Source organism: Capra hircus, chromosome 10, assembly GCF_001704415.2.
Source record: "Capra hircus breed San Clemente chromosome 10, ASM170441v1, whole genome shotgun sequence".
In the NCBI taxonomy this organism is placed as follows: Eukaryota; Metazoa; Chordata; class Mammalia; order Artiodactyla; family Bovidae; genus Capra; species Capra hircus.
Genome location: NC_030817.1, coordinates 13,213,402 through 13,238,111, shown reverse-complemented (window position 1 = coordinate 13,238,111; position 24,710 = coordinate 13,213,402). Strand labels below are relative to the sequence as shown.

Below are 24,710 nucleotides of genomic sequence, written 5' to 3'. Positions count from 1 at the left end.
TCATTGAGTTAGACAAGGCTGTGGTCCTTGTGATCAGTTTGGTTAGTTTTCTGTGATTATGGTTGTCATTCTGTCTACCCTCGGATATATAAGGAGTCCTAAGCACATCTTATTTGATAATTCAAAATCAAAACACTTTTAAAAGGATTCAAAATTGTACAAACATACTTACACATGATCAAAGAATAGAAGATAGTATGCAGAAGGAGAACATCCATAAGACTGTCAGAATTATGGGGCGCATCGTGTCAGAAAGGATTCCTCAAGAAAGTAGCATCTAAACTGAGATCAGAGGACCAGGAGTGTGTACTGGATGTAGATCATAGCAAGAAAAGTGTTTAGTAGGGAACAAATGGCTCAGATGGTTAAGAATCTGCCTGCAATGCAGGAGATCTGGGTTGGATCCCTGGATTCTGAAGATCCCCTGGAGAAGGGAATGGGAACCCACTCCAGTATTCTTGCCTGGAGAATCCCAGGAACAGAGGAGCCTGGAGGGCTACAGTCCATGGGGTTGCAAAGAGTCAGATACTAATGAGCGACTCACACACACAGAGAGACAGACAGACACAAGGGAGAGAAGAGGATCATTAAAATAATCAAAGAGCTTTAAGTTGTCTGGATTAGAGAATGAAAGGATAGGGGGAAAGAAAGGGAAACAAGTTGGGAGAGAAACAGGGACAGATCATCCTTGTCTACACTGAGGGTTATTAAGCAAGGGAATGCCTGATCAGATTTAATGGCTTTGGAAAATTCACTGTGGAACTGTGGAGAACTTGAGAGGAAGGAGCAGGGGGTTCTGTTATAAGGCCATTGCAGAAATCCAGAGGAGAAATGGTGGTAGACAGAGTCTGGCCCTGCTGGAGTAGGCGAGGGGCTGGTTTGAGAGATCCTTAGGACTTGACAACTGGACAAGCTGCAAGTCCAAACAGCAGCTTTTATAAACCTGAGGTTGGAGTTGTCACTCTCTGGCACTCTGCCTCTGTCATCCCAGGCTGTGTGGCATCTCCCATTGGGAGCTGTTTCCGCTTTGTCTCTCATTGCTCCTTGGGGCTAGTTGTCATCCAAGGTGCTCATTGCCACATCTTTTCCTAGTTCAGTCATCAGGCAGGGCTTTCCATTTAGATGTGAGTCTGAATTTACAGAAAATACTATACCAAATTAATGCTTTTGAATTGTGGTGCTGGAGAAGACTCTTTAGAGTCCCTTGGACTGCAAGGAGATGAAATCAGTCAATGCTAAAGGAAACCAGTCCTGAATATTCATTGGAAGGACTGATGCTAAAGCTCAAGCTCTAATACTTTGGCCACCTGATGCAAAGAGCCAGCTCATTGGAACAGACCCTGGTGCTGGGAAACATTGAAGGCAGGAGAAGAAGGGGGTGGCAGAGGATGAGATGGTTGGATAGCATCGCTGATTCAGTAGAACTTGAGCAAACATCTGGCGATAGTGGAGGACAGGGAAGTCTGGTGTGCTGCAGTCCATGGGGTCACAAAGAGTCAGACACTACTGAACAACAGCAACTATACTAATTTGCTTTGTAAGGGAGTGCACTGGCGTTTCTTGCCATCATGCCCTCCCCAAGGTGCTGCTACAGTTGTGCATGGCCATGCCATGGTCTTGCAGTGGGCAGGTTGGCAGGGGTTGGGGTGGGGAGGTGAAGATGCCAACCATGGAGCTTCTTAATTGAATATCACTGGGCTACAAGGTGCTCTCCTGTCCCTTTCTTATTGGTAGGAGATCCTCAGAAGAACATCAGTTCAGGTCCCTGCCAGTTTTTAATAGTACCCCAGTACTGCTGGAAAACATGGTGTACTATTGTGTTCCTAGGTTTATGTACCATTTAGGATTCTCTATATTCTACCAGGTATAATATCCCATTTAATCTTGATAATTGCTCTGGGGCTGGAAGGAAAGGGGAACAGTTCTGAAACAGCTATTGAGTCTCCTGCCTTTGGAAATAAATACAATGGGACTCAGAGAGGTTACTCAGCTGTCATTGGGAAAGGTGTGGAAACTGCAAATAAATAGACAAGTAATTTCAGGGCCACGGAGTAGCTAGAGAGTTCATTTCCAAAGAGCTTTTGAGAGAAGTCTTTGTCTGGCCAGTTCCCAGCTGGGATTCTCTTGTCTGTGTCTATAGAAATCTGCATTCTAGCTATTCACTGTCTGTCCCAGTCTTGGTTCCATACCCTTCTCACAGAAGAGTTCCTCTTCATAGGATGCTGCATTCTTTTAAAAGGCCCTTTTCATTTTATCCTTCTGCCTCCTGTAGAGATGTTTGAGTTTTTTTTCCATTTATTGTTCAATGGAGCTGAGCCTCAGTCTGTCCCTGTGGGATCCCCTATTGTTCTACGTTAATAATTAACCTTTACAAGAACTTTGGTCATAGGCATTTAACCCAAATGCAAAGAAAGCTGAAGTTAGGTTATGACAGAGAGCTCTCACATGTTGTTTCATGGGGATTAGAAAGGAGAAGCTGCTAGCCATTAAACATTTTTCATTTCTTTTCTCACTCACTTGAGTGATTGCCTGAGACTCTTGCAATTTTTTTTTTTTCCTTTTGCACATGGTCAGTCCGCTAGAATTAAGAAATTTAGCTTTTGAACTGGGAAGTTGAACATGCGTGATTTCCAGCGTGTTATTACAGATGAGCTCATGGGTGCTGGTGGTACAGCCTTGTGCTGAATGTCCGTAGGTGGCAAAGCACATGGACTCTGGAGCTGACTCCCTGGGTTCAAGTCCTACTCTGGCACCTAACTGGCTGTGTGACCATGGGCTGGTTCCTTAACTACTGGCCATGTCCGTTTCTGCATCTGTAAAATGGGAGAATGATGGTAGGTACCTCAAATGGGTGTTGTCAGGATCTGATGGGGTGCTAGACTTCAGATCCTGAGTACAGAGCCTGGTAGGAGGTGCTCAGTAAATATTAGTATTGTTCCTGTTCTCAGTGTTACTGACTATGATTTCACCCATGGTGAAGGTCGTATGGTAGGAGAGACTTTTTCAGTTCTTTGTTGTTAATCAATGTGAAAAGGCATACATCTTTGCTTGATTCTCTCCTCATGTTGGGAGATAGAAGAGAAGCAATTCTACAGCTAGATGTTGGGGATTAAATGATATATACTGGAATGACTCACTCAATTAACTTTTTATCACTGAGATGAGTTGTAAGAGTTTAGCACTTAAGTCTCGTTATTTTACTGAAAATGGAGATAAGACAACTTTCTCAGGGCTGCAGAAAGGACCAAGTGAGTTAACAGCCACACTCAAAATAGCTGAGATGTTTGTTCCCATCCTCCGTGTCCTTTCTAAGTGTTTCCCATGTAGTAACTCATTCCATCCTTAAGAAACAGTCTATTCCTATATTCCCATTGTCAAAGGAGGAGGCAAACCAGAGGGCATTAAATAACTTTGAAGTTCACACAGCTTGGAAGCAGTGGATGTGGGACTGGAACCTAAACCGAGGTCCTGATTTAGAATTTGAATAAGACAATGTGAAGGAGATATTAAAGTGGTCTACATAATCAGTACTCAGATGCTAGCCCCTTGGCCCTCTGTTTTCCCCTGTTTATTGTTACGGTATGGATGTGACATTGCCTAGAGATCAAAGGACCAAGACCTATCTGAGGGCCCTGCATCAAAATTCAGTTTTAACAACAACAAAACCTCTGAAATTCTAATCTGGGGAAAAAGATGAATCCCTACTTCTACATAGATTATATGAGGTTTAGAAAGTCATAATTAAAAAAAAAATGTTTTAGGGCATTTCATCCTCTTACTTTGTGTATATAGAGGATACATGCAATGTGGAGAAAAATATAGATCTTCCCTCCCAACGCTTAACACTCAGTCATCTTATATATTAAAAAAAACTGTACAGCAAGATATAGTGAAAAGTAAGTCTGTCTCCACTCCTGAATATTAATTCTACAAATGACCATTTTATAGTTTCTGGTGTTTCCTTCCAAAAATGTTTAATGCATTTGCAAACATATATACATACAATGCACACTTCCTGACACACACACCCGCTTTGCATAATGATAGCACAATTCACATGGTTCTGTTCCTCGCTGATTCACTTAGCAATATTGCTCAGAAAATCCCCGTCAGAACTGGGAGCGCTGCTTTGTTTTTGAGGGTTGCCTCATAGTCCATTATACGGATGGGCCAGTCTGTCACTGATGGTCATTTAGGTTGTTTCTGGTCTTTTACTGAGGACACTGCAGTAAATATCTCTGGAAGTATTTGTGTCTGTGCAACTCAGTCTCTCTTGATTTCTGCTTGCGTGGTGTAACTTTCTGATGCTGCAAAAAATCGGCCAGAAGGAAACAGACAAAAGGAACACAGCGGAGATACAGGGGCTTCTTCCTGGCTTGTGCGCACCTCAGAGGTTTGTGCAGCTGCTTTTCAAGTGCTGTGGCTCATGTTTCTCATGTTATTTCAGACTCTTGTGTCCTGAAGCTTCTTCTCAGGCCTTTTCCCTGAGTTCCCAGTGAGCGATGGGTGGTTGCAGCTTGCAAGAGTGATTCATATGGCACTTGTTTGACTTTTGACAGGTTGTTTATAAGAATAACGACATCCGTCTGGAGCTGTCTCGCTTGGCCAGGATTGGGGACACCAAGATGAAGATCTACGGCGAGGTGGTATTCAAGTGTGAGAATGTGGCCACACTGGACCCCATCAACTTTGAGACCCCAGAGGCTTACATCAGCTTGCCCAAGTGGAACACCAAACGCATGGGCTCTATCTCCTTTGACTTTCGCACCACTGAGCCCAACGGCCTGATCCTCTTCACTCACGGCAAGCCCCAAGAGAGGAAGGATGCTCGGAGCCAGAAGAACACCAAGGTGGACTTCTTTGCTGTGGAACTCCTCGATGGCAACCTGTACCTGCTGCTTGACATGGGCTCAGGCACCATTAAAGTGAAAGCCACGCAGAAGAAAGCCAACGATGGGGAATGGTACCACGTGGATATTCAGCGAGATGGCAGATCAGGTAGGAAGAGGCAGGGTGTATGCAAACTTCCCCTTCCTTATAGTTTTCTTTTTTTTTTAGTGTTTGTACTTGCTGATTCTTCTGCTGTTCTCCTTAATGCTTGTTGTAAGATGATGTTACTGAACAAGACACGTGGCTTATCAAAGGCTGACATTCTTCTCATCTCCCTTGTCACTCACTGCACAATGGTTTCAGTGATAGCTCTGAGACCCTGGGACTGAGGATGGTTTTACAAGGAGCATTCTCACTGCTACCAAAGTGACTGTCATGTCACTGGTGTGATGGGTTTTTTCCCCCTTCTCTTCTTATTCTCCTTTTTCTTATCACCATAGAAACCAACTGTGACATCACAGATGCTGCTCTATGTGATTACTCTTGTAGAATAAGCCGCACTGTGCAAGGGTTTATGCAACGATTCACCCTTCAATAATTGTCAAGAGTCATATTGCAGGGGAAAATTATGACAAGAAAGGAAAAGACAAATTGATTTTTCCTGAAGTCATGTTCAGTTTAAAGCCTTCCTTTGGTGTGAAAGCCTATATTTCACTGTTTGCTCAGACTTCACTAACTCTCCCTTCGTCTTCATAACCTTCTGCATTTGCTTCAAATGGCTTTGTTTCTGCAGCCGTGGATCAAACAAGCTAGCCCCAGGCAGTACATAGCCACTCTGGAATAGTAACAAAGGATGGGAGTGGGGCAACACAAATAGAGAAGCTGAGGCTTTGGAATGCCTGGACAGTCTGCCTGCTTTCTGTGGACATGTGGCGATGAAGGTCACATCCTGTGCCATCAGAAAGGACATTTCACCCAGAGTAGTAATTAGAGCATCTGAATTTTGCATTTATTTCCTGATTTTCCGTTTAGGTAGTATCATACTCAAGAAATGTCTCGGCTCTGTTTGCCATATTTTGAAGGTTTTTCTCTCCTGGTGAACACAAAAATGCCTTCCTTTTGGACACTTTGTTTCTGGGTGCATTTGGACAATAATAGAAAGCAGTAGGTTCCCCTAACAGGCTGTAGCCAGGGATGGCCAGGCATGCATGGATGGCTCTTCCGCATCCTCCCAGAGCTGGAGGGATGGCAGAGATGAGCAATTGTTGCCCTTAGGAGGAGCCGCTTAGGTTCCGTGCAAAGGGCAGATGGGTGGCAGATTGTAGACCTGGATGGTTTATTGCCAAGAAGGCTGCCTTATTGATTGCCTGAAATTTGATCGGAACCAAGAGACTTCAAATGAAATGTGCTTGTTGGGCAAGAATGAGCATTTTGTTCTTTTTAAGCAGAAAACACACAAATTTAATTTCTTCTGAGGCCAAATCTTTCAAAGTTTATCCGTAAATGTCTGCCGGGGCCAAGCGAGAAAGCTATCTGAGAGTTACAAAGGAAATACTCCTGCTAGTTTTTAAGACCGTGCACATTGGGTTTTCGGACTGGTCATGGTTGACGGCTTTCATGATTGACTAACCTAGACCTTGGCACAGCTTAAATGTCACCTATCTGAGTCACAGGGAGGTTAGAATATGTAAAATTGCCGCATATCTATTTCTGTTTATTCTCAACACTAATTGCTTTTTCAAGTAGGGTGTTATTTTGTCTGGTTAGAACCATCAGACCCATTTTGACAAACAAGTTTTGATTACAAAACACTTTAATTTTATACTTGGGTGCTATGGCATTGGTTTGGAGAAGGAAATGGCAACCCACTCCAGTATTCTTTCCTGGAGAATCCCATGGACAGAGGAGCCTGGTGGGCTACAGTTCATGGGGTCGCAAAGAGTCGGACATGACTGAGCGACTTCACTTTCACTATGGCATTGGTTAATACTTTGACATACTGATAAATTTGATCAAGACCTATAAAAGTTTACTGAGTAAACAAGGGGGCGACAGAAGATGAGACGGTTGGATGGCATCACTAACTCAACGGACATGAATTTGAGCAAATTCCAGGATATACTGAAGAACAGGAAGCCTGGTGTGCTGCAGTCTATGGGGTGGCAAAGAGGGGACGTGACTTAGCTGCTGAATACAACACACACTGATAAATTTGATTAAAGCCCATAAAAATTTACTGAGTAAGCAAGGAGATGATAGAGGATGAGATGGTTGCATGGAATCACTAACTCAACGGACATGAACTTGAGCAGACTCTGGGATATAGTGAAGGACAGGGAAGCCTGGCATGCTGCAGTCCATGGGGATGCAAGGAGTGGACATGACTTAGTGACTAAACAACAAAAAAATAATTTTCATGTATAAGCAGCATAAGAACATTTTAATATGTTTTTTAAATGTAGATTTATTTTTATTCAGAAATACTTTCATAATCAATGGGAGGGGGGTTCATGTTTGGGAACGCATGTAAGAATTAAAGATTTTAAAATTTAAAAAATAAAAAAATAAAATTTAAAAAAAAAATTCAAAAGGGACACAAAATAATTAGTCTTAGAGACACAAAAATGGGTCTTAGATGTTATGTCAAACTTACAAGTTTGAAAAGTGACATTTATAAGTGTAATTTAGTTCTCATAAGTAATTTTTTATAATCAAATTATTTCAGTAAGAACACAAATTATCATAGTACTTTTTAGATTATTTTTTGTTTTACAATATATTCTTGTCAATAAATTATTTAAAAATATTTAAACCTGATAGAAACTCATTTTTTAAACAACGTACCATGGAAGAAATACAGTATCAGAGACACTGCTGTCCTTTACATGCTGTGGAGATGGGGAATACTACAATTGGGGAAAAAAAAAAAAAGGCTCAACGCATTTCCTGGGGAGCACATTAATATTTACACTTGGGTCTATTGTTCTTTAAACAAGTTTAGATTTGAAGAAATTTCAGAAGGCTTTTTTAAGAAATGAAGAACTTCATTTCTTCCTGAGAGTATTTTCTGGTATGTCATTCTTAATCAGTTCAGTTTAGTCGCTCAGTCAGTTCAACTCTTTGCAACCCCATGGACTGCAGCATGTCAGGCTTCCCTGTCCATCACCAGTTCCTGGAGCTTACTCAATCTCATGTCCATTGAGTCAGTGATGCCATCCAACCATCTCATCCTCTGCCATCCTCTTCTCCTCCTGCCTTCAATCTTTCCCAGCATCAAGGTCTTTTCCAATGAGTCAGTTCTTTGCATCAGGTCGTCAGCATATTGAAGCTTCAGCATTAGTCCTTCCAATGAATATTTAGGGTTGATTTACTTTAGGATTGACTCGTTTGATCTCTTTGCAGTCCCTTGGACTCTCAAGAGTCTTCTCCAATACCACAGTTCAAAAGCATTAATTCTTAGGTGCTCAACTTTCTTTATGGTCCAACTCTCATATCCATATATGACTATTGGAAAAACTGTAGCTTTGACTGGACGAACCTTTGTTGGCAAAGTAATGTCTCTGCTTTTTAATATGCTGTCTAGGTTGGTCATAACTTTCCTTCCAAGGAGCAAGTGTGTTTTAGTTTCATGGCTGCAGTCACCATCTGCAGTGATTTTGGAGCCCAAGAATATAAAGTCAGCCACTGTTTCCATTGTTTCCCCATTTATTTGCCATGAAGTGATGGGACTAGATGCCATGATCTTAGTTTCCTGAGTGTTGAGCTTTAAGCCAACTTTTTCACTTTCCTCTTTCACTTTCATCAAGAGGCTCTTTAGTTCTTCTTCACTTTCTGCCATAAGGGTGGTGTCATCTGCATATCTGAGGTTGTTGATATTTCTCCCAGCAATCTTGATTCCAGCTTGTGCTTCCTCCAGCCCAGTGTTTCTCATGATGTACTCTGCATATAAGTTAAATAAGCAGGGTGAGAATATACAGCCTTGATGTATTCCTTTTCCTATTCGGAACCAGTCTATTTTTCCATGTCCAGTTCTATCTGTTGCTTCTTGAACTGCATACAGATCTCTCAAGAGGAAGGTCAGGTGGTCTGGTATTCCTATCTCTTTTGAAATTTCCCACAGTTTGTTGTGATCCACACAGTCAAAGGCTTTGGCATAGTCAATAAAGCAAATGTTTTTCTGGAGCTCTCTTGATTTTTTGATGATCCAACGGATGTTGGCAATTTGATCTCTGGTTCCTCTGCCTTTTCTAAATCCAGCTTGAACATCTGGAAGTTCTTGGTTCACTTGAAGAAGACTGGCTTGGAGAATTTTGAGCATTACTTTGCTAGCATGTGAGATGAGTGCAATTGTGCAGTAGTTTGAACAGACCTATATTAAAATGAGGCCTGGCATGCTGTGATTCATGGGGTCACAAAGAGTCAGACATGACTGAGTGACTGAACTGAACTGATATTAAAATGAATAGTTATAAAAACATTTTGTCTTTGTTTTTTAGTCCCTTAAGTCTTCTCTGACATTTCTGCGACCCTATGGACTTTAGCCTGCCAGGCTCTTCTGTCCATGGGATTTTTTAGGCAAGAATACTGAAGTAGGTTGCCATTTCCTACTCCAGAGGATATTTCTGACCCAGGGATCAAACCCACATCTCTTGTGTCTCCTGCACTGGCTGGTAGATTCTTTACCACTGAGGCTTCTGGGAATCCTTATAAAAAGTTAACTGTATCTAACTGTGGTGCCTGCTGCTCCTCCTGAAGAATATGACTGAGAGGTGATCTTGGGAACCTTTTATTTTCATTCCCCAACTGGAAGACTGACTCTCAAAACAGTTGTGGTCACACACTTAGAGAAGGATTTTGCTCAGGATGGATTGCTTAAGGCTCCACTATTTAAATCGGTTCCAGGTGCTGTTCTTCACTTGGCAATAGAAGCTCCTTGCTGTTGGTGATCAGATTATTTCAGTGGAGTGTAGTGAGTAAAGAAGGCAAACTGTGCAAGAGAGAAGATGATGAGGCTTGAGTCCCTTTCTTCATTTGTAAAATAGGGGAAATACGAACGTCAGCCACAAGATTATTCTGAAGCTTGAGTCCAGAAAAGCACAGAAAGTACTAAAAATGGTGGCCAGGACAGTCTTATTGTTATGTATTTTTTTTTTTTTTTAAGATTTAAAAGCAAAAAGGGAAAGCTGGTTTATCCAGGAGAAAATGTGCAGGGGAGAGTTGGGAGAGTGGGCCTAACTGAGCTCCCCAGCGGCCCCTCGTGCTCTATCTGCTTTCTGCCTCTGGGTGTCCTTTACAATTTAGAGTGTGCCTCACTTTCTTGATCTCATTTGATCTCCCAGGCCCTTCATGCTGTCCTCTGTCATAGCCGAGGGAATTGAGACGCAGATGAGGGAAAGCTGGCTGATGGATGGCCCTGTTATCCTGGTACCAATAAAGGACTTTGAGAAGACTAAAGTTTTGAAAGTTTTGGCATGATGTTCAGATATCAGTTTGATTTTTCAGTTAGGAAATTGATCTGTAACTGGGTTCAGGGACTGGTGCAGGGTTAGAAGGGCATTTAAGACTGGAACCCCAGTTCCCAAGTTCCCAGGTCAGGCTCAAGGTTGCATCTGTGAGCTCGTGTGACCAGTCCAGCTCTGATCTCATCTCTTGTTGACGTCCTCTGGCAACCTCGACTCTAGCCACACTCCTGCCTACCCCAGGGCCTCTGTAAGTACCATTCCCAGTGCCAGACACGTTTCTCTTCCCCCTGGACTTGGCATGCCTGGATCCTTCTCAGCATTCTGGTTTCAGCTTACCTGTCACCTGCTTAGAGAAGCCTTTACGAACCATCCACTTGAAAGCAGAACCCGTCTGCTGGGGCTGCTGCACCCATTTATCTGCCTTCCTCCCAATTGCCATTTGTCCGTCTCTTTTGTTTATTTGGTGACTTGTTTATTTTCTCTTCCTTTACTCTGGAACATCAGCTTCATGAGAGCAGGGACACGGCTGTCAAATTCGTGTCTGTGCCTAGAACTATACTAGAGATAGAACAGGTTCCGATACATACTTGTTAAGTGAACACAATGAAGAAACATGTTCCAGTTAAAATTTATCAAAAGCAAAGAGTGTTGAAAATACATACTGGCTGGACTGGTACCTAAGACAAGTACAGAGGATCTCAGCGCATGGAGAGAGAGCAGAGAGAGACAGACAAGCAGGTTCCATCCTTCTGGCAATGGTGAGCCAGTGGTGAAGACTCAGGCGGGACTTATAGACTCTGTCCTAGGTACAGAGTAAAAAGCACCTTACATATATGAGCTCAGCCGCCTGCAGTCCATAGGGTTGCAAAGTTGGACGTGACTGAAGCAACATAGCACGCATGCATGCAGCCATCACGGCAACCTGTGAGGTGGGACAGTTCCTTTCCCATTTTACAGATGAGGAAATTGAGGACCAGAAAAGTGAAGTCAATTCTTCAGGTTTATCTGGCTAGTATGTGGCAGAGCTAGGATTTAAACACAGGAAGGGATGGTGCTGCTGTCAATCTATATGGCATGCAACCTTTCAGCCAAGACTTTTAGGTAGAAAAAAAAAAAAAGTATTTTAGGTACTGGCCACTGGGATTGTCCTGGGTCTTCCTCTGGGCTCAGCTGTCTTAGCTGCCAGGGACCAGAACCAAATGACCTGCGTTGTCCTTTTTTACCATCTTGTGGCCTTTCACTCCCCGCTCACAGGGTACTCTCCTGGCCGGGCCACAATGGTCTCCCCTTTCACCTGCTAGGTTCCTTTCATTCGGTTCATCAACTGGGAGGCTCACCTGGGATGCCGGGAGGGACGTGAGCTCACTCTTTGTCTCCATCCTCCCATCCCAGGTACCATATCAGTGAACAGCAGGCGCACACCGTTCACCGCCAGCGGGGAGAGCGAGATCCTCGACCTGGAGGGGGACATGTACCTGGGCGGGCTGCCAGAGAACCGCGCTGGCCTCATCCTCCCCACTGAGCTCTGGACCGCCATGCTCAACTACGGCTATGTGGGCTGCATCCGCGACCTGTTCATCGACGGGCGCAGCAAGAACATCCGGCAGCTGGCGGAGATGCAGAATGCCGCGGGCGTCAAGTCCTCCTGCTCACGGATGAGCGCCAAGCAGTGTGACAGCTACCCCTGCAAGAACAACGCCGTGTGCAAGGATGGCTGGAACCGCTTCATCTGCGACTGCACGGGCACTGGCTACTGGGGACGGACCTGCGAGCGGGGTGAGTCGTGTGGTGATGCGCTGGGTGAGAGTGGGGAGACGTGCCGGGCTTCCTTTGCTATCGCGGACACTTCCTTTGGACCTCTCTGTGCTTGCGTGCTTCCGGGGGAGAATTTTCTTAGGTTCACTGCTTTCCAGATGACACCCTTTCTAGGTCTGGATGTTTGGTTCGATTTGGCTAGGATTGGATTGTTAAGAGGGAAACTAGCATCAATAGGAGCTAGGTCATGATGCTTTTTGGATGGAATGTTTGACTTCTTCTCTTTGAGAAGGCCAATACTTTTTCTTTGGGGATTCTGGGTGGGCTCACCAACTGGCTGTTTCATTTGTTCCTTGAACTCATGCTTTTTGGGTGCTTTCTCTGGGCTAACTCTCAGATTAGGCTAAAAATAGCCCCAGCCCTGTTCTTTGGAACTTGCTGCCTAGTGGAATAGTTAGTTGTGAAATAATCACTTACATGTTGAGTTTTATGAGGCAATGGTGTGTTGGTTGAGAATATGAATTCTGGGGTAAGACTGGATGAGAAATGTGGCCTTTATAGAGTGTTATGAACTCAAGATAATATCATTGAGACTTGATTTCCTCTTCTTTAAAATGGAGATAATCAGGTTCCTTCCCTCATAGCTCAGTTGGTAAAGAATCCGTCTGCAATGCCAGAGACCCCCAGTTTGATTCCTGGGTCAGGAAGATACCCTGGAGGAGGGATAGGCTACCCACTCCAGTATTCTTGGGCTTCCCTTGTAGTTCAGCTGGTAAAGAATCTGCCTGCAATGTGGGAGACCTGGGTTTGACCCCTGGGTTGGGAAGATCTCCTGGAGAAGGGAAAGGATACCTCCTCCAGTGTTCTGGCCTGGAGAATTCCATGGACTAAGAGTCCGACACAACTGAGTGACTTTCACTTTCACTTTCGTTACCTGCTAAGTGAAGTGAAGTGAAAGTCGCTCAGTCGTGTCCGACTCCATGTGACCCCACGAACTATACAGTCCGTGAATTCTCCAGGCCAGAATACTGATGTGGGTTGCCCCTTCCCTTCTCCAGGGGATCTTCCCAACCCAGGGATCAAATCTAGGCCTCCCACATTGCAGGCGGATTCTTTACCAGCTGAGCCATAAGGGAAGCCTCCTACCTACTATTAAGCAGGATTAAATGAGTCAATAGATTTCTGCACTATGGAAAGCGTATAGTCAATGTCAGTGATTGTTATGGTTATAATGATTGCCATCGACATCATTATCAGGAAAGTACAGAAAAGCTTGGGATTCCTTTTCGGGGGGATCCAACATACTGTAGGGATTCATAGAAAGCTTCTGCAGAAAGAAGTATGTAGGTTGAGACTTGAAATATGAGTAATAGGTAGCTTGGCAACAAGGTGGGAGAAAACCATACATCTTAGATTGGAAGGACGTTGTGTGCCAAGAGGTAAGAGATCATGGCACAGTTGGGGAACCAAACAAAGTTGATAACTGAATGGAGGGGGGAGTGAGGGTGGGGGGAAGGGTGTGAGAGGTGGCTGAAACGTTGGGGAACAAACAGTGGGGGCTGACCCTTTAGAAGAAGTTAAATGTAACTTCTTACATTTGCACTCAATTTACAGTTTGGGTACAAGGCAGAGATAAAGGTAAGCAAAGAGATAACATCAAGGTACAGAGATGCCAGTCTATAAGCCATGTCCAGATTGCAGCTTGGTTAATTCTTTTACATGCCAATGACACACAATTTAGCTGACTGTCTATGAATTGTCTACCTTGATTTTATATGAAAGTATACTTTAGACAGTTAACAAATTTTTGCTGAGGGCATAGCTCTCTAGAGCTTCGAGAATACTGTGTTTGGAGTAGACATAGCTTCTGTCTCCAGAAGCTTATCATTTATTTAGTTGAGGTGTTGAGACATCTATACAGGAAGCATAGATGTTTGGTTCTTGTATAGATGATGAAGGACAGCAGCATGGGCTGGACCACTAGGAGAACATGGAAATTCAAAGACTTTCCTGATTAGCGACATACAGGGCCTCATCTCTTAAGTATACCAGTGGCCAGACTTGTTCAGGTTTCAGAAGTCTGGTGATGAGGAGGGATCCTGGAACAGGCTTGGGTAACCAGGCAAGGGTTTTCAAGGACTCATTTTTTGAGGTCAACCATATAGCTAGCTAAAGTGCGTTTCAAGAGAACTGCAAACCTTCCCTACAGCTGGACTGAAAAAGAGAACATAGGATATTGGAATAAAGGAAAAGGAGCTTTCTTGAGGCTCATGGAAGTTAAATTCAGATTCACTGAATTTTCAGAGCAGCGACCCCAGAACATGAGCTGAGATGAGGAGGCTGCCACCTGGAACAGAAGTGGCCCTCATTTGGCTGGCCAGTCTGTCGAGCTCCTGAATGCTTCCCAAATCTCTTTTTTAGGGTAGACGATCTCAGTTGCTGGTTTGGGGAGACAGAAAGGTCATTTGACCACTGTGATACATGAGACCATTTGGATAGAAGTCAGGATATTGTGGATGGTCCACCGTCAAGGAAGGTAGTGTAAGAACCCAAGGTCCCATCAGACATCCCTTTCCAACTCAAGGGCCTTGTGATTACTGAAGACAAGCAGCAGTGACTGGAGACAGCTGTGCAGGGTGTCCCCAGGATCACCTTTCCACGGGCAGATCAGAGGAGGTTGGTCCAAGGTTTGCCAAATACAATGAAAGTCATTGCACCTTTTATGTTGCCACTTTTGACTAGTCATTAAACGGCAGCTGATTGGGGATATATGAGGGGCAATTATTCCTGGTACAGTGCAGCCAAAAACCATCCATTGTGGCCAAATGAGAAGGAGCTAGCAAATTAAAGACATTTGATCTATACGTCGCTCAAACCCCAGATGGGTCCACTGGTTGTTTTGTTCCCCGGCTAATTGTCTTCTGGTCCTGTATTGTTCCCGACACCGTGTTCAGAATGAGTTAGTGGAGTGTAAAAATGATGGGACTCTACTTTGCTGGCAAAGAAAATAGTTTCCCTGTGACATTGTTTTTCTTTATTGAAACTGATTCATCAGCAGAGATGCTTTGAGTCTCTTTTGTTCATTTTTTCATACATGCGGCAGACGTTTGTTGAAATCTGAATTCGCTCCAGGCACTGTGTTAGAGGCTGGGAATGAAGGGGAAAAAGAAACTGACATAGCCCTTGATTTTGATCACGGGGTGTATAGTCTTTGGGGAGAGGGAAAGGTGGGGAGTGTGCTAATGTGTGGCAGACATCAGGCCTGATGTCTTAGGGGATCGGGAGGGCAGACAGATGGGAGAGGCCACGCCTATATGGGTGAGTGGTTGGGAAAGGGGGACCTGAGTTTACTTGGATTTTTTAAATCTCCTTTTAATAACAAAACTGTGGCCTCTCTCTGTCTGTGACCCTCAAGATCCATTACAGGCACTTCTGAAGAGTGGTAAAGGGTGAGTGTTAACATCCCTTATGCAAGACCGTCATCCTCGTTGGCAAGGAGTGCTACCCCACCCACCATAACACCATCAGTGTGTTCATTCCATTTACAGTTCTCTAATTTTTTTTCCCTAGAAGCAGTACTAAGCTTGAAATTCATTTGTACCAAATTTGAGAAGACTAAGACAATCCCTGAGGCAGTGTGTCCCATCTAACCCCAACTCTGTTCTATATTTGGGCTTCATAGTAGTGTCTGTCCCCTGGTGCCGTTGGCCACACAACAGAAATGGTGGCTGAAAGAGGCACTTGTCTACATTAAACGGAGAAAGCATAGGCAAGATGCTGAAAACCAGTATCCAGAGAAAAAGCAGAGTTAGGAATGGCTCTGGGAAGATGCCAAATGGCCAGGAACCCAAGCAAAGTGAACAAGCACACCCGTCTTGGATACAACTCCCAGGTTAAAGTTGTCAGCCAGAGACAAGGGAATAAGGACAAGGGAACTAGGAACTGTATGAGTACCTGGAAGTGTTAGTCACACAGTCGTGTCCAACTCTTTGTGACCCTGAGAGTACTTCTGCTACATATGAGGACCAGCAACTCTAAATTTGACATATAACAATTGGCTTCCTGTTGCATTTAGATTTTCTTTTTCACCAGGATCTGCTACTATTCTAAGGAGATGCAGATAGATTCACCCATCCCAGTTGTTCAACTGTGGCTGTTCTGGTTTCTTCTTTGTTAATCATAGTGTTGTGGGAGACCTGTCTATGACCTAAAAAGCTAAGGCCTTCCTGCTGTAGCTATTTAATGCCTATTTGTTTGATTGAAGTGCATCTGCTGGAAGACTGCTTGCCATTTTAAAAGTCCTACTATACAGAGGAAATATTCTATCTTGCCTATTGTAGGATGATCAGTTGACATGGGACAACATAAGCATCTTCTCCTTGTCAGTGTAGCCAAACTGTAGTTTAATTAGTGGGGACCAAGTGTCCGTAGGCAAGGTTGTGGGTTTATTTGTGGACCATCAAACTTTAGTTTGAGGCTGCTGCAGATTCTATCCCCTTCCCTAGATGGCTTTTTCTGAATGCATGCCATCATTTATTTAGCAAGAAATAAAACAGGGCTCAGCACAAGCTCATTTCTATGACAAAAATAACCTGCACTCCAGTACTTAGACTTGGGATGACCTAGTGGTTAATAGCATGAATTTTAGAGTCAGATGCACTTGCTTCCTAAAGTTGGTTCTCTCAATAGCTAGGAAGTATACAACATATTTCTTATTTTTCCCAAGTCTGTTTCCTTATCTGTAAAATGGGGAGACTGATACTTATTAGATAAGGTTCTCTTGGTTGCAGGCTTCAGAACTGACAGTGGCTAACAGAGTCAAGGAATGAGACTTACACATGATTTGTTGTTCAGTTGTTCAGTCGTGTCTGACTCTGCGATCCCATGGACTGCAGCACATCAGGCTTCCCTGTCCATCACAGCTCCCGGAGCTTTCTCAGACTCATGTCCATTGAGCCAGTGATGCCATCCAGTCATCTCTTCCTCTATTGTCCCCTTCTCCTCCTGCCTTCACTCTTTCCCAGCATCAGGGTCTTTTCTTATGAGTCAGCTCTTTGTATTAGGTGGCCAAAATATTGGAGCTTCAGCACCAGTCCTTCCAAGAAATATTCAGAACTGATTTCCTTTAGAATTGACTGGTTGGATCTCCTTGAAGTCCAAGGGATGGTCAAGAGTCTTCTCCAACACCACTGTTCAAAAGCATCAGTTCTTCAGTGCTCAGCCTTCTTTATTGTCCAACTCTGACATCCATACATGACTACATACCGTAGCTTTGACTATATGGGCCTTTGTTGGAAAAGTAATGCTTTTGCTTTTTAATATGCTGTCTAGGTTTGTCATACGTGATTGCCTAGAGAGTTATTGATCAAATGATGACCTCACAATCTATGTCTTGAAAAAGAAGCAGAGCAGCTCGGGGGAGCCCAAGGTGCTGCAATTGAAGTGATGCGTCTCCCTTGACCTATAGTATCTGGAGTTTTTCATGCGAATTGACATTTTTCAAAAAGAACCTGATTGGCTCAGTTTAGTTCATCTGTCTGTTCTACCAGTCAGCTCTGTCCAGGTGGGCAGCCACCTAGAATAGATATAAACAATCACCTACTGTGTAAGTATGGGATCTTACTGAACCACTTTCTTGGTGCCCTTTCATGGTTAAGCCTGGGGTACCCTGACCCATAAGGCCACCCACCTGGACTACTTCTATCTGATAAAATACCTCCTAGGGTCATGAAAATTGGATGCCTTTGAGAATATTAATTTGTAGAATCAAGAAAACGTGATAGAGAGGGTAAATCTGCTCTTCTTACTGGTCCCCGGGATTCCAGTGATCTGACGTAAACTCCAACTGAAAAGCAAGAATGCAGATATTTTGAATTCTATCAGATGACCCTGTTCCAACAGGAAAAGCTTGCAGGCAGCAGCTGCTTGGGGACTTCACTTTCAGCCATCCCCTCTGATGGCTTCTGTGCACTTCTGGAGCAGCAATGAGTGGTACCCTGCCTTGCGAGGGGCCTGGAGTGTGTCACTTGGATGCCACATGGAAATCAGGACATCGGGAAATAGTAGAGCTGGCAAATTCAGCTAATCCTTATTTCTGTGAGTGAGGAATTGGAAACCCTGAGAAGTTAGTCACTTTAACTTGGGACAGCTGTAGAATGGTTTAAGTTCATAGTTCCTGACTCCTAACTCTCTGTACTTTCCATTACATTGACTAGGCTTTTCTTTTCTTATACCTGAAAGAGGTTGTATTATAAGGTCATTGAAGGAAAAACAGCACTTTGGGTATTTTTGTTTGCCACAGTTTTCAGCACTGTGTTACACACATACCACAGGGTTATTAAGTATTGGAGGGAGGGTCCCAGTTCCCTATCCTGGGTCTCCTCCTGGTCTGTACATTGCCCTTTGTATCCTCATCTGTTGCTATGGTTATCTACGTGTCGGTAATTCCCAAATAAGTTCTCTAGCCTAGAACTCTCTCTGGAACTTCAGATTTCTATGTCCAGTTGTCTTCTTGATGTTTTCATTGGGATATCTGATAGCTATCTTAATCTTAACATTGAAAAATAGAAATCTTAAGTTCCTCCTCCCTGACTTAGACTGCTTGTTTTTCCTTGTAGTTTTTCCCTTCTCAGAAAATGGCATCACCACTCTCCTTGGCCTTATCCCTTGGTTTTGTCTTTTCCCATCTCATTCAGTCTCAGCAAGTTCCTTTCATCTCCTCATCTAAACTCATTGTACATCCGTCCACTTCTCTCCCTCTCTACTACCGTAATCCTAAGTCAACCTGCGTTGATCTCTTCTTTGGAAAACTGGATAGCATGTCATATGTTATGAAAAACTCAAATTTGTTTTGTGCCTTCCTTAAAGTAGTGAAGTGAGATTGTTAAAATGTTTAAATATTCAACACATTATTAAGTAACTTTAGTTCCATTGGCTTTTGGTCCCTCAAGTTGTAGGAAATGAAGCTGTGATACTTCTTTGGAATTAACTACAACATTCATGTAGTTAGGACTTCCCTGACAGCTCAGTTGGTAAAGAATCTGCCTGCAATGCAGGAGACTCCGGTTTTTGATTCCTGGGTAGGGAAGATCTGCTGGAGAAGGGATAGGCTACTCACTCCAATATTCTTGGGCTTCCCTTGTGGCTCAGCTGGTAAATAATCCGCCTGCAATGCGGGAGACCTGGGCTTGATCCCTGAGTTGGGAAGATCCCCTGGAGAAGGGAAAGGCTACCCACTCCAGTATTCTGGCCTGGAGAATTCTGTGGACTGTGTAGTCCATGGGGTTGCAAAGAGCTGGACACGACTGAGCGACTTTCACTTACTTCACTTTCATGTGGTGATTCCATACCTTTTGTCTCTACCAGGCTTAGTGAGCTAAGTTGTGAGGATAAAAGTTTGTAGAAGACCTGGTTTTAGTTCTTCATGAGCTCACAGTCTAATGGAGGGGTTGGAGGAGTAATCTGCAAATTGTTATCAATCCACCAAGGGCAATGATCCAGGAATAATCATAGGAAAGAATGAGATAACAATTAGAAAGCAAAATAGGTCCAACATGATATAGTACTTTAAAAACAGTTCTGGATCTTTTGGGGTCTGCTGAGACTGACTCACTGATGTGGGAACAGAAGAAAACCTGGTCTCCAAGGTCAAATATAAACATGCTTGTTGCTTTCCCTTGTTTCAGTACCATTGAGGCCTTGCCCCATTTCCCTGGGAACACCTGGGCCCTTTATTTAGACCTGTGACTTTGAGATTCTTACTTGGATCCTCTGGCTTCCTTGTTCTGAAAAAATAAAATGGAGGCAATTGGGTTTCATGCTCTCCCAGGGCCCATTCAATTATAAAACTCTGTGATTCTTAAATGTCATCAGCTTGGCAATGTCTTCCCTTATCCTAAGTAGAGGGGTAAAGGTGAATGAAGGGCAGAGCAGGGATACTAGTCCTTGTTCCTTGCAGTTTGCGGTACTTTCTGGGTTAGGAGGCTAGGTTTACTAATATTAGCACTGCAGTGAAGTTGTCACTTCTCTGATTCATTCATCTAAGAAAACAAGTACCTTGGTATACTGGGGATACTTCAGGTCCATGACTTAAAAGTTTTAATTGATAGATTAATGAATAGACTCTTGGATTTTTTAAGATCACTAAAAGGCTGTCTCTTTTTTAGTTCATTTTTTACCCCCTTTCAGTGAGTAAATACATGTATTAGAGAAAGGAGGCCCCCATGCAAAATGTAATTCATCAACCAACATGTCCCCATCACTTTTTTAATCCATTGATGCTTTTAAAATTTTTTATTTTATATTAAGAGTATAATTGATTGACAATGTTGTATTAGTTTCAGGTGTATAGCAAAGCGATTCAGTTATACACCTACATGTGTCTATTCTTTTTCAAATTCTTTTCCCATTTAGCTTATTACAGAGTATTGAGCAGAGTTCCCCATGCTATATGGTAGGTCCTTGTTGGTTAATCTGTTTTAAGTATAACAATGAATACATAATCATCCTAAAGTCCCAGTCTATCCCTGCCCACCCCACATACTTCACCCCTGGTAACAGTAAGTTCCTTCTCTAAGTCTGTGAGTCTGTTTCTGTTTTGTAAATGAGTTCATTTGTATCATTAAAAATATATATATTTTGCAGATCAACTATATCATATGATATTTGTCTTTGTTACACTCACTTCACTTAGTATGATAATCTCCAGGTCCATCCAAATTGTTGTAAATGGCATTCTTTTTAGAGGCTGAGTAATATTCCATTGTGTATATGTACCGGCTCTTCTTTATCCATTCATCTGTGAATGGACATTTATTTAAGTTGGTGCAAAAGTAAATATGGTTTTGCATTATTGAACTTTGCTCTTTGATATTGGAATACTCTTTAATAAGTGTGGTTATGTTATACAACATTTTAATGTGCATTTCTTCCTTTATGTTCTTTTACTAATGACTCATTACTTGCTGTTTATTTTAGGTTAGGGAAATGATGTTAGGCAAAAAGCAAAGTTGAGCAGTTTTCTTATTTGGGTTCAAATTGGGTCATAAAGCAGCAGAGACAACTTGCAATATCGACAACACTCTTGGTCCAGGAACTGCTAACGAACGTGTAGTGCCGTGGTGGTTCAAGTTTTGCAAAGAAGATGAGAGCCTTGAAGGTGAGGAGCACAGTGGCCGGCCATCAGCAGTTGACAGTGACCAGTTAAGAGGATCACTGAAGCTGATTCTTTTATAACAACATGATAAATTGCTGAAGAATTCAGTGTCTACCATTCTGTGTTCATTCAGCATTTGAAGCAGATTGGAAAGGTGAAAAAGCTCGATAAGTGGGTGCATCATGAGCTGACCACAAATAAAAAAAAATTGCTTTTTTGAAGTGCCATCCTCTCTTATTCTATGCAACAATGAACCATTTTTTGATCAGATTTCAACAAAAAGTGGATTTTATACATCACCTGAAATGACCGAATCAGTGGCTTGACCAAAAAGAAGCTCCAAAGCACTTCCCAAAGCCAAACTTGCACCCAAAAAACGTCATGGTCGCTGTTTGGTAGTCTGCCAGCAGTCTGACCCACCACACTTTTCTGAATCCTAGCAAAACCATTACATCTGAGAAGTATGTATGAGATGCACCCAAAACTGCAGTGCCTACAGCCAGCATCGGTCAGCCAGCCAGAAAGGGCCCAGTTCTCCGTGACAATGCCCAATTGCACATCGCACAACCAGTGCTTCGGATGTTGAACAAATGGGGCTACAAAAATTTTGCCTCATCCTCTATGTTTACCTGACCTTTCGCCAACTGATTACCACTTCTTTAAGCATCTCGACAACTTTTTGCAGGGAAAATGCTTCCATAACCAGCAGGAGGCAGAAAATGCTTTCTAAGAGTTCATAAAATCCTGAAGCATGGATTTTTATGCTACAGGAATAAACAAACTTATTTCTCATTGGCAAAAATGTATTGATTGTAATAGTGCCTACTTTGATTAATAAAGATGTGTTTGAGCCTAGTATAATGATTTAAAATTCACACTCTGAAACTGCAATTTGTTTTTTCTAAAATGTATGTATTTTATTGAAGTATAGTTGACTTACAATGTTTCAGGTGCACAGCAAAGTTATTCAGGTATACAAATACACATATATTATTTTTGAAATTATTTCCATCCTAGATTATTACAAGATATTGACTATAGTTCCCTATGCAGTAAACCTTTGTTGCTTGTTTCATATCTATTTTTAATTAGAAATCTAGGATTACATTTATGCTAAATCAAACAAGTATAATCAAAATGTTAATTTTTTTAGTTAAGCAAAAATTAATGTTTTCTAAAATATATATCATACATATGTACATATGTGTAGTAAAGCTTTTCTACTATACTTGATAAATGCTTTAGGAAATACATCAAAAAAAGAAATGGAGAAATTGGAGAACATAAACTAAATGAAATAGAAGGACTGCATATAAAATAGAAAACATGAAACATACTAGGTAATAAAAGTAAAAGATAATCATATAGTTCACTTGATTTAAACATGACTGCTCATTAGAAACATACCTGGAGCTTTGGAGAAAAAAACAATACCTTAGCATTTGTTGTTTTATTTTTTCATTATTGGGGGAATTTTATTAATTTTTTTAGCTGAAGGATATTTGCTTTACAGAATTTTGTTGGTTTCTGCCAAACATCAACATGAATTAGCCATAGGTATACATTTTTCCCCTTCACTCGAGCATTTGTATTTTACAAAAAATTTCAAGATAATTCTGATATGCTTCTGGATTTTAAAAAGTGATTACAGGTTTTTCTATTAGATCCTCGTTTTGGTGATATAGAGTGCTGTTATTTTTCTGTAGACCAATCATGATACAATAGTATTAAGTGAGTAATAGTTACATAATCACAAGAATAAAAGATGTTTATCAGTTTTCACAGTCAATAACCAGACAAAAAATAAAAGATAATTACAGTTGCAAGCCATACTGGGAACATGGTTAACTTAACAATATAAAATAATTACATACAATTTGAGGAGGTCAAGCGGAATGATGTGGTAAATGGAAGCGCATACATGCACATTTTCCATCCACCAGCCAGTCTATGTCTTTTGCTTGGTGCATTTAATCCATTTACATTTAAAGTAATTATCAATATGTATGATCCTATTACCGTTTTCTCAGTTGTTTTGGGTTTACCTTCTGTAGGTCTTTTGCTTCTCTTGTGTTTCCTGCCTAGAGAAGTTCCTTTAGCATTTGTTGTAAAATTGGTTTGGTGGTGCTGAAGGTTCTCTTAACTTGCTTCCCTGAAAAACTTTTAATTTCTCCATCAAATCCGAAGGAGAGTCTTGCTGGGTACAGTATTCTTGCTTGTAGGTTCTTCCCTTCCATCACTTTGAATATATCATGCCATTCCCTTGTGGCTTGTAGAATTTCTGTTGAGAAATCAGCTGATAGCCTGATGGGAGTTCCCTTGAATGTTATTTGTCATTTTTCTCTGTTGCTTTTAATATTTTATCTCTGTCTTTAATTTTGGTCAGTTTGATTACTGTGTGTCTTGGTGTGTTCCTCCTTGGGTTTATCCTGCTTGGAACTTTCTGTGGTTCCTGGACTTGGTTGACTATTTCCTTTCCCATCACTGAGAAGCTGTCAGCTATTATGTCTTCAAATATTTCCTCAGGTCCTTTCTCTCTTTTCCTTCTTGAACCTCTTTAATGTGAATGTTGGTGCATTTAATGTTGTCCCAGAGGTCTCTTAGGCTGTCTTTATTTCTTTTCGTTCTTTTCCTGTATTCGGTTCTGCAACAGTGATTTCCACCATTCTGTCCTCCAGGTCATTTATCTGTTCTTCTGCCTCAGTTATTCTGCTGTTGCTTCCTGATAGTGTATTATTCATCTCTGTTTGTTTGTTCTTTAGTTCTTCTAGGTTTTTGGTAAACATTTCTTGCACCTTCCCAATCTTCGCCTCCATTCTTTTTCCCAGCTTCTGGATCATCTTCACTATCATTATTCTGAATTCTTTTTCTGGAAGGTTACCTATCTCCACCTCATGTAGGTGTTTTTCTGGGGTTTTTATCTTGTCCTGTCATCTGGGACATAACTTTCTACTTTTTCACCATGATTAACTTTCTGTGATATGATTTTTGTTTTAGCCAGTATAAGACTGCTTCTTCTTGCTTCTTCTGTTTGCCCTCTGACGGATGATGCTAAAAGCCTTGTGTAAACTTCTTGATGGGAAGGGCTGGAAAAAACTGGGTCTTGCTCTGGTGGGCAGGGCCTTGCTCAGTAAAGCTTTAATCCAATTATCTACTGGTGGGTGGGGTTGTACTCCCTCCATGGTGGTAGTTGTTTGGCCTAAGGATACCCATCCCTGGGGCTCTATAGTAGGGTTAATGGTGAACTCCAAGGGGGACCTTCAAGTGCCCCTGTCCCTGTAGTGAGCCCCTGCTGGCCCACACCTCCACAGAAGGCCCTCCAACACTAGCAGGTGATTTTGATTCAGTCTCCTGTGGGGTCAGTGCTCCTCTCCTCTGGGTCTTGATGAGAGCAAAATTTTGTTTATTGCCTCCAAGTCTGGAGTCTCTGTTTCTGCCAGTCCTCTGGGAGTCCTATAATCAAATCCCGCGGGCCCTCAAGGCCAGATTCCCTGTTGATTCCCAGTCCC

General features: G+C 42.4%; 1 protein-coding gene across 8 annotated transcripts in view; it reads left to right on the top strand.

Moving 5' to 3' along the window:
- NRXN3 (neurexin 3) overlaps positions 1-24,710 on the top strand; it is a 1,815,686-nt gene that overhangs the window by 563,370 nt on the left and 1,227,606 nt on the right. For all 8 annotated transcript variants that reach the window (XM_018053902.1, XM_018053908.1, XM_018053900.1 and 5 more), the window contains 2 exons: positions 4,560-4,998; positions 11,685-12,068. In XM_018053902.1, the coding sequence (XP_017909391.1) occupies positions 4,560-4,998; positions 11,685-12,068 (823 nt within the window). The remainder of the gene's footprint in view (positions 1-4,559; positions 4,999-11,684; positions 12,069-24,710) is intronic.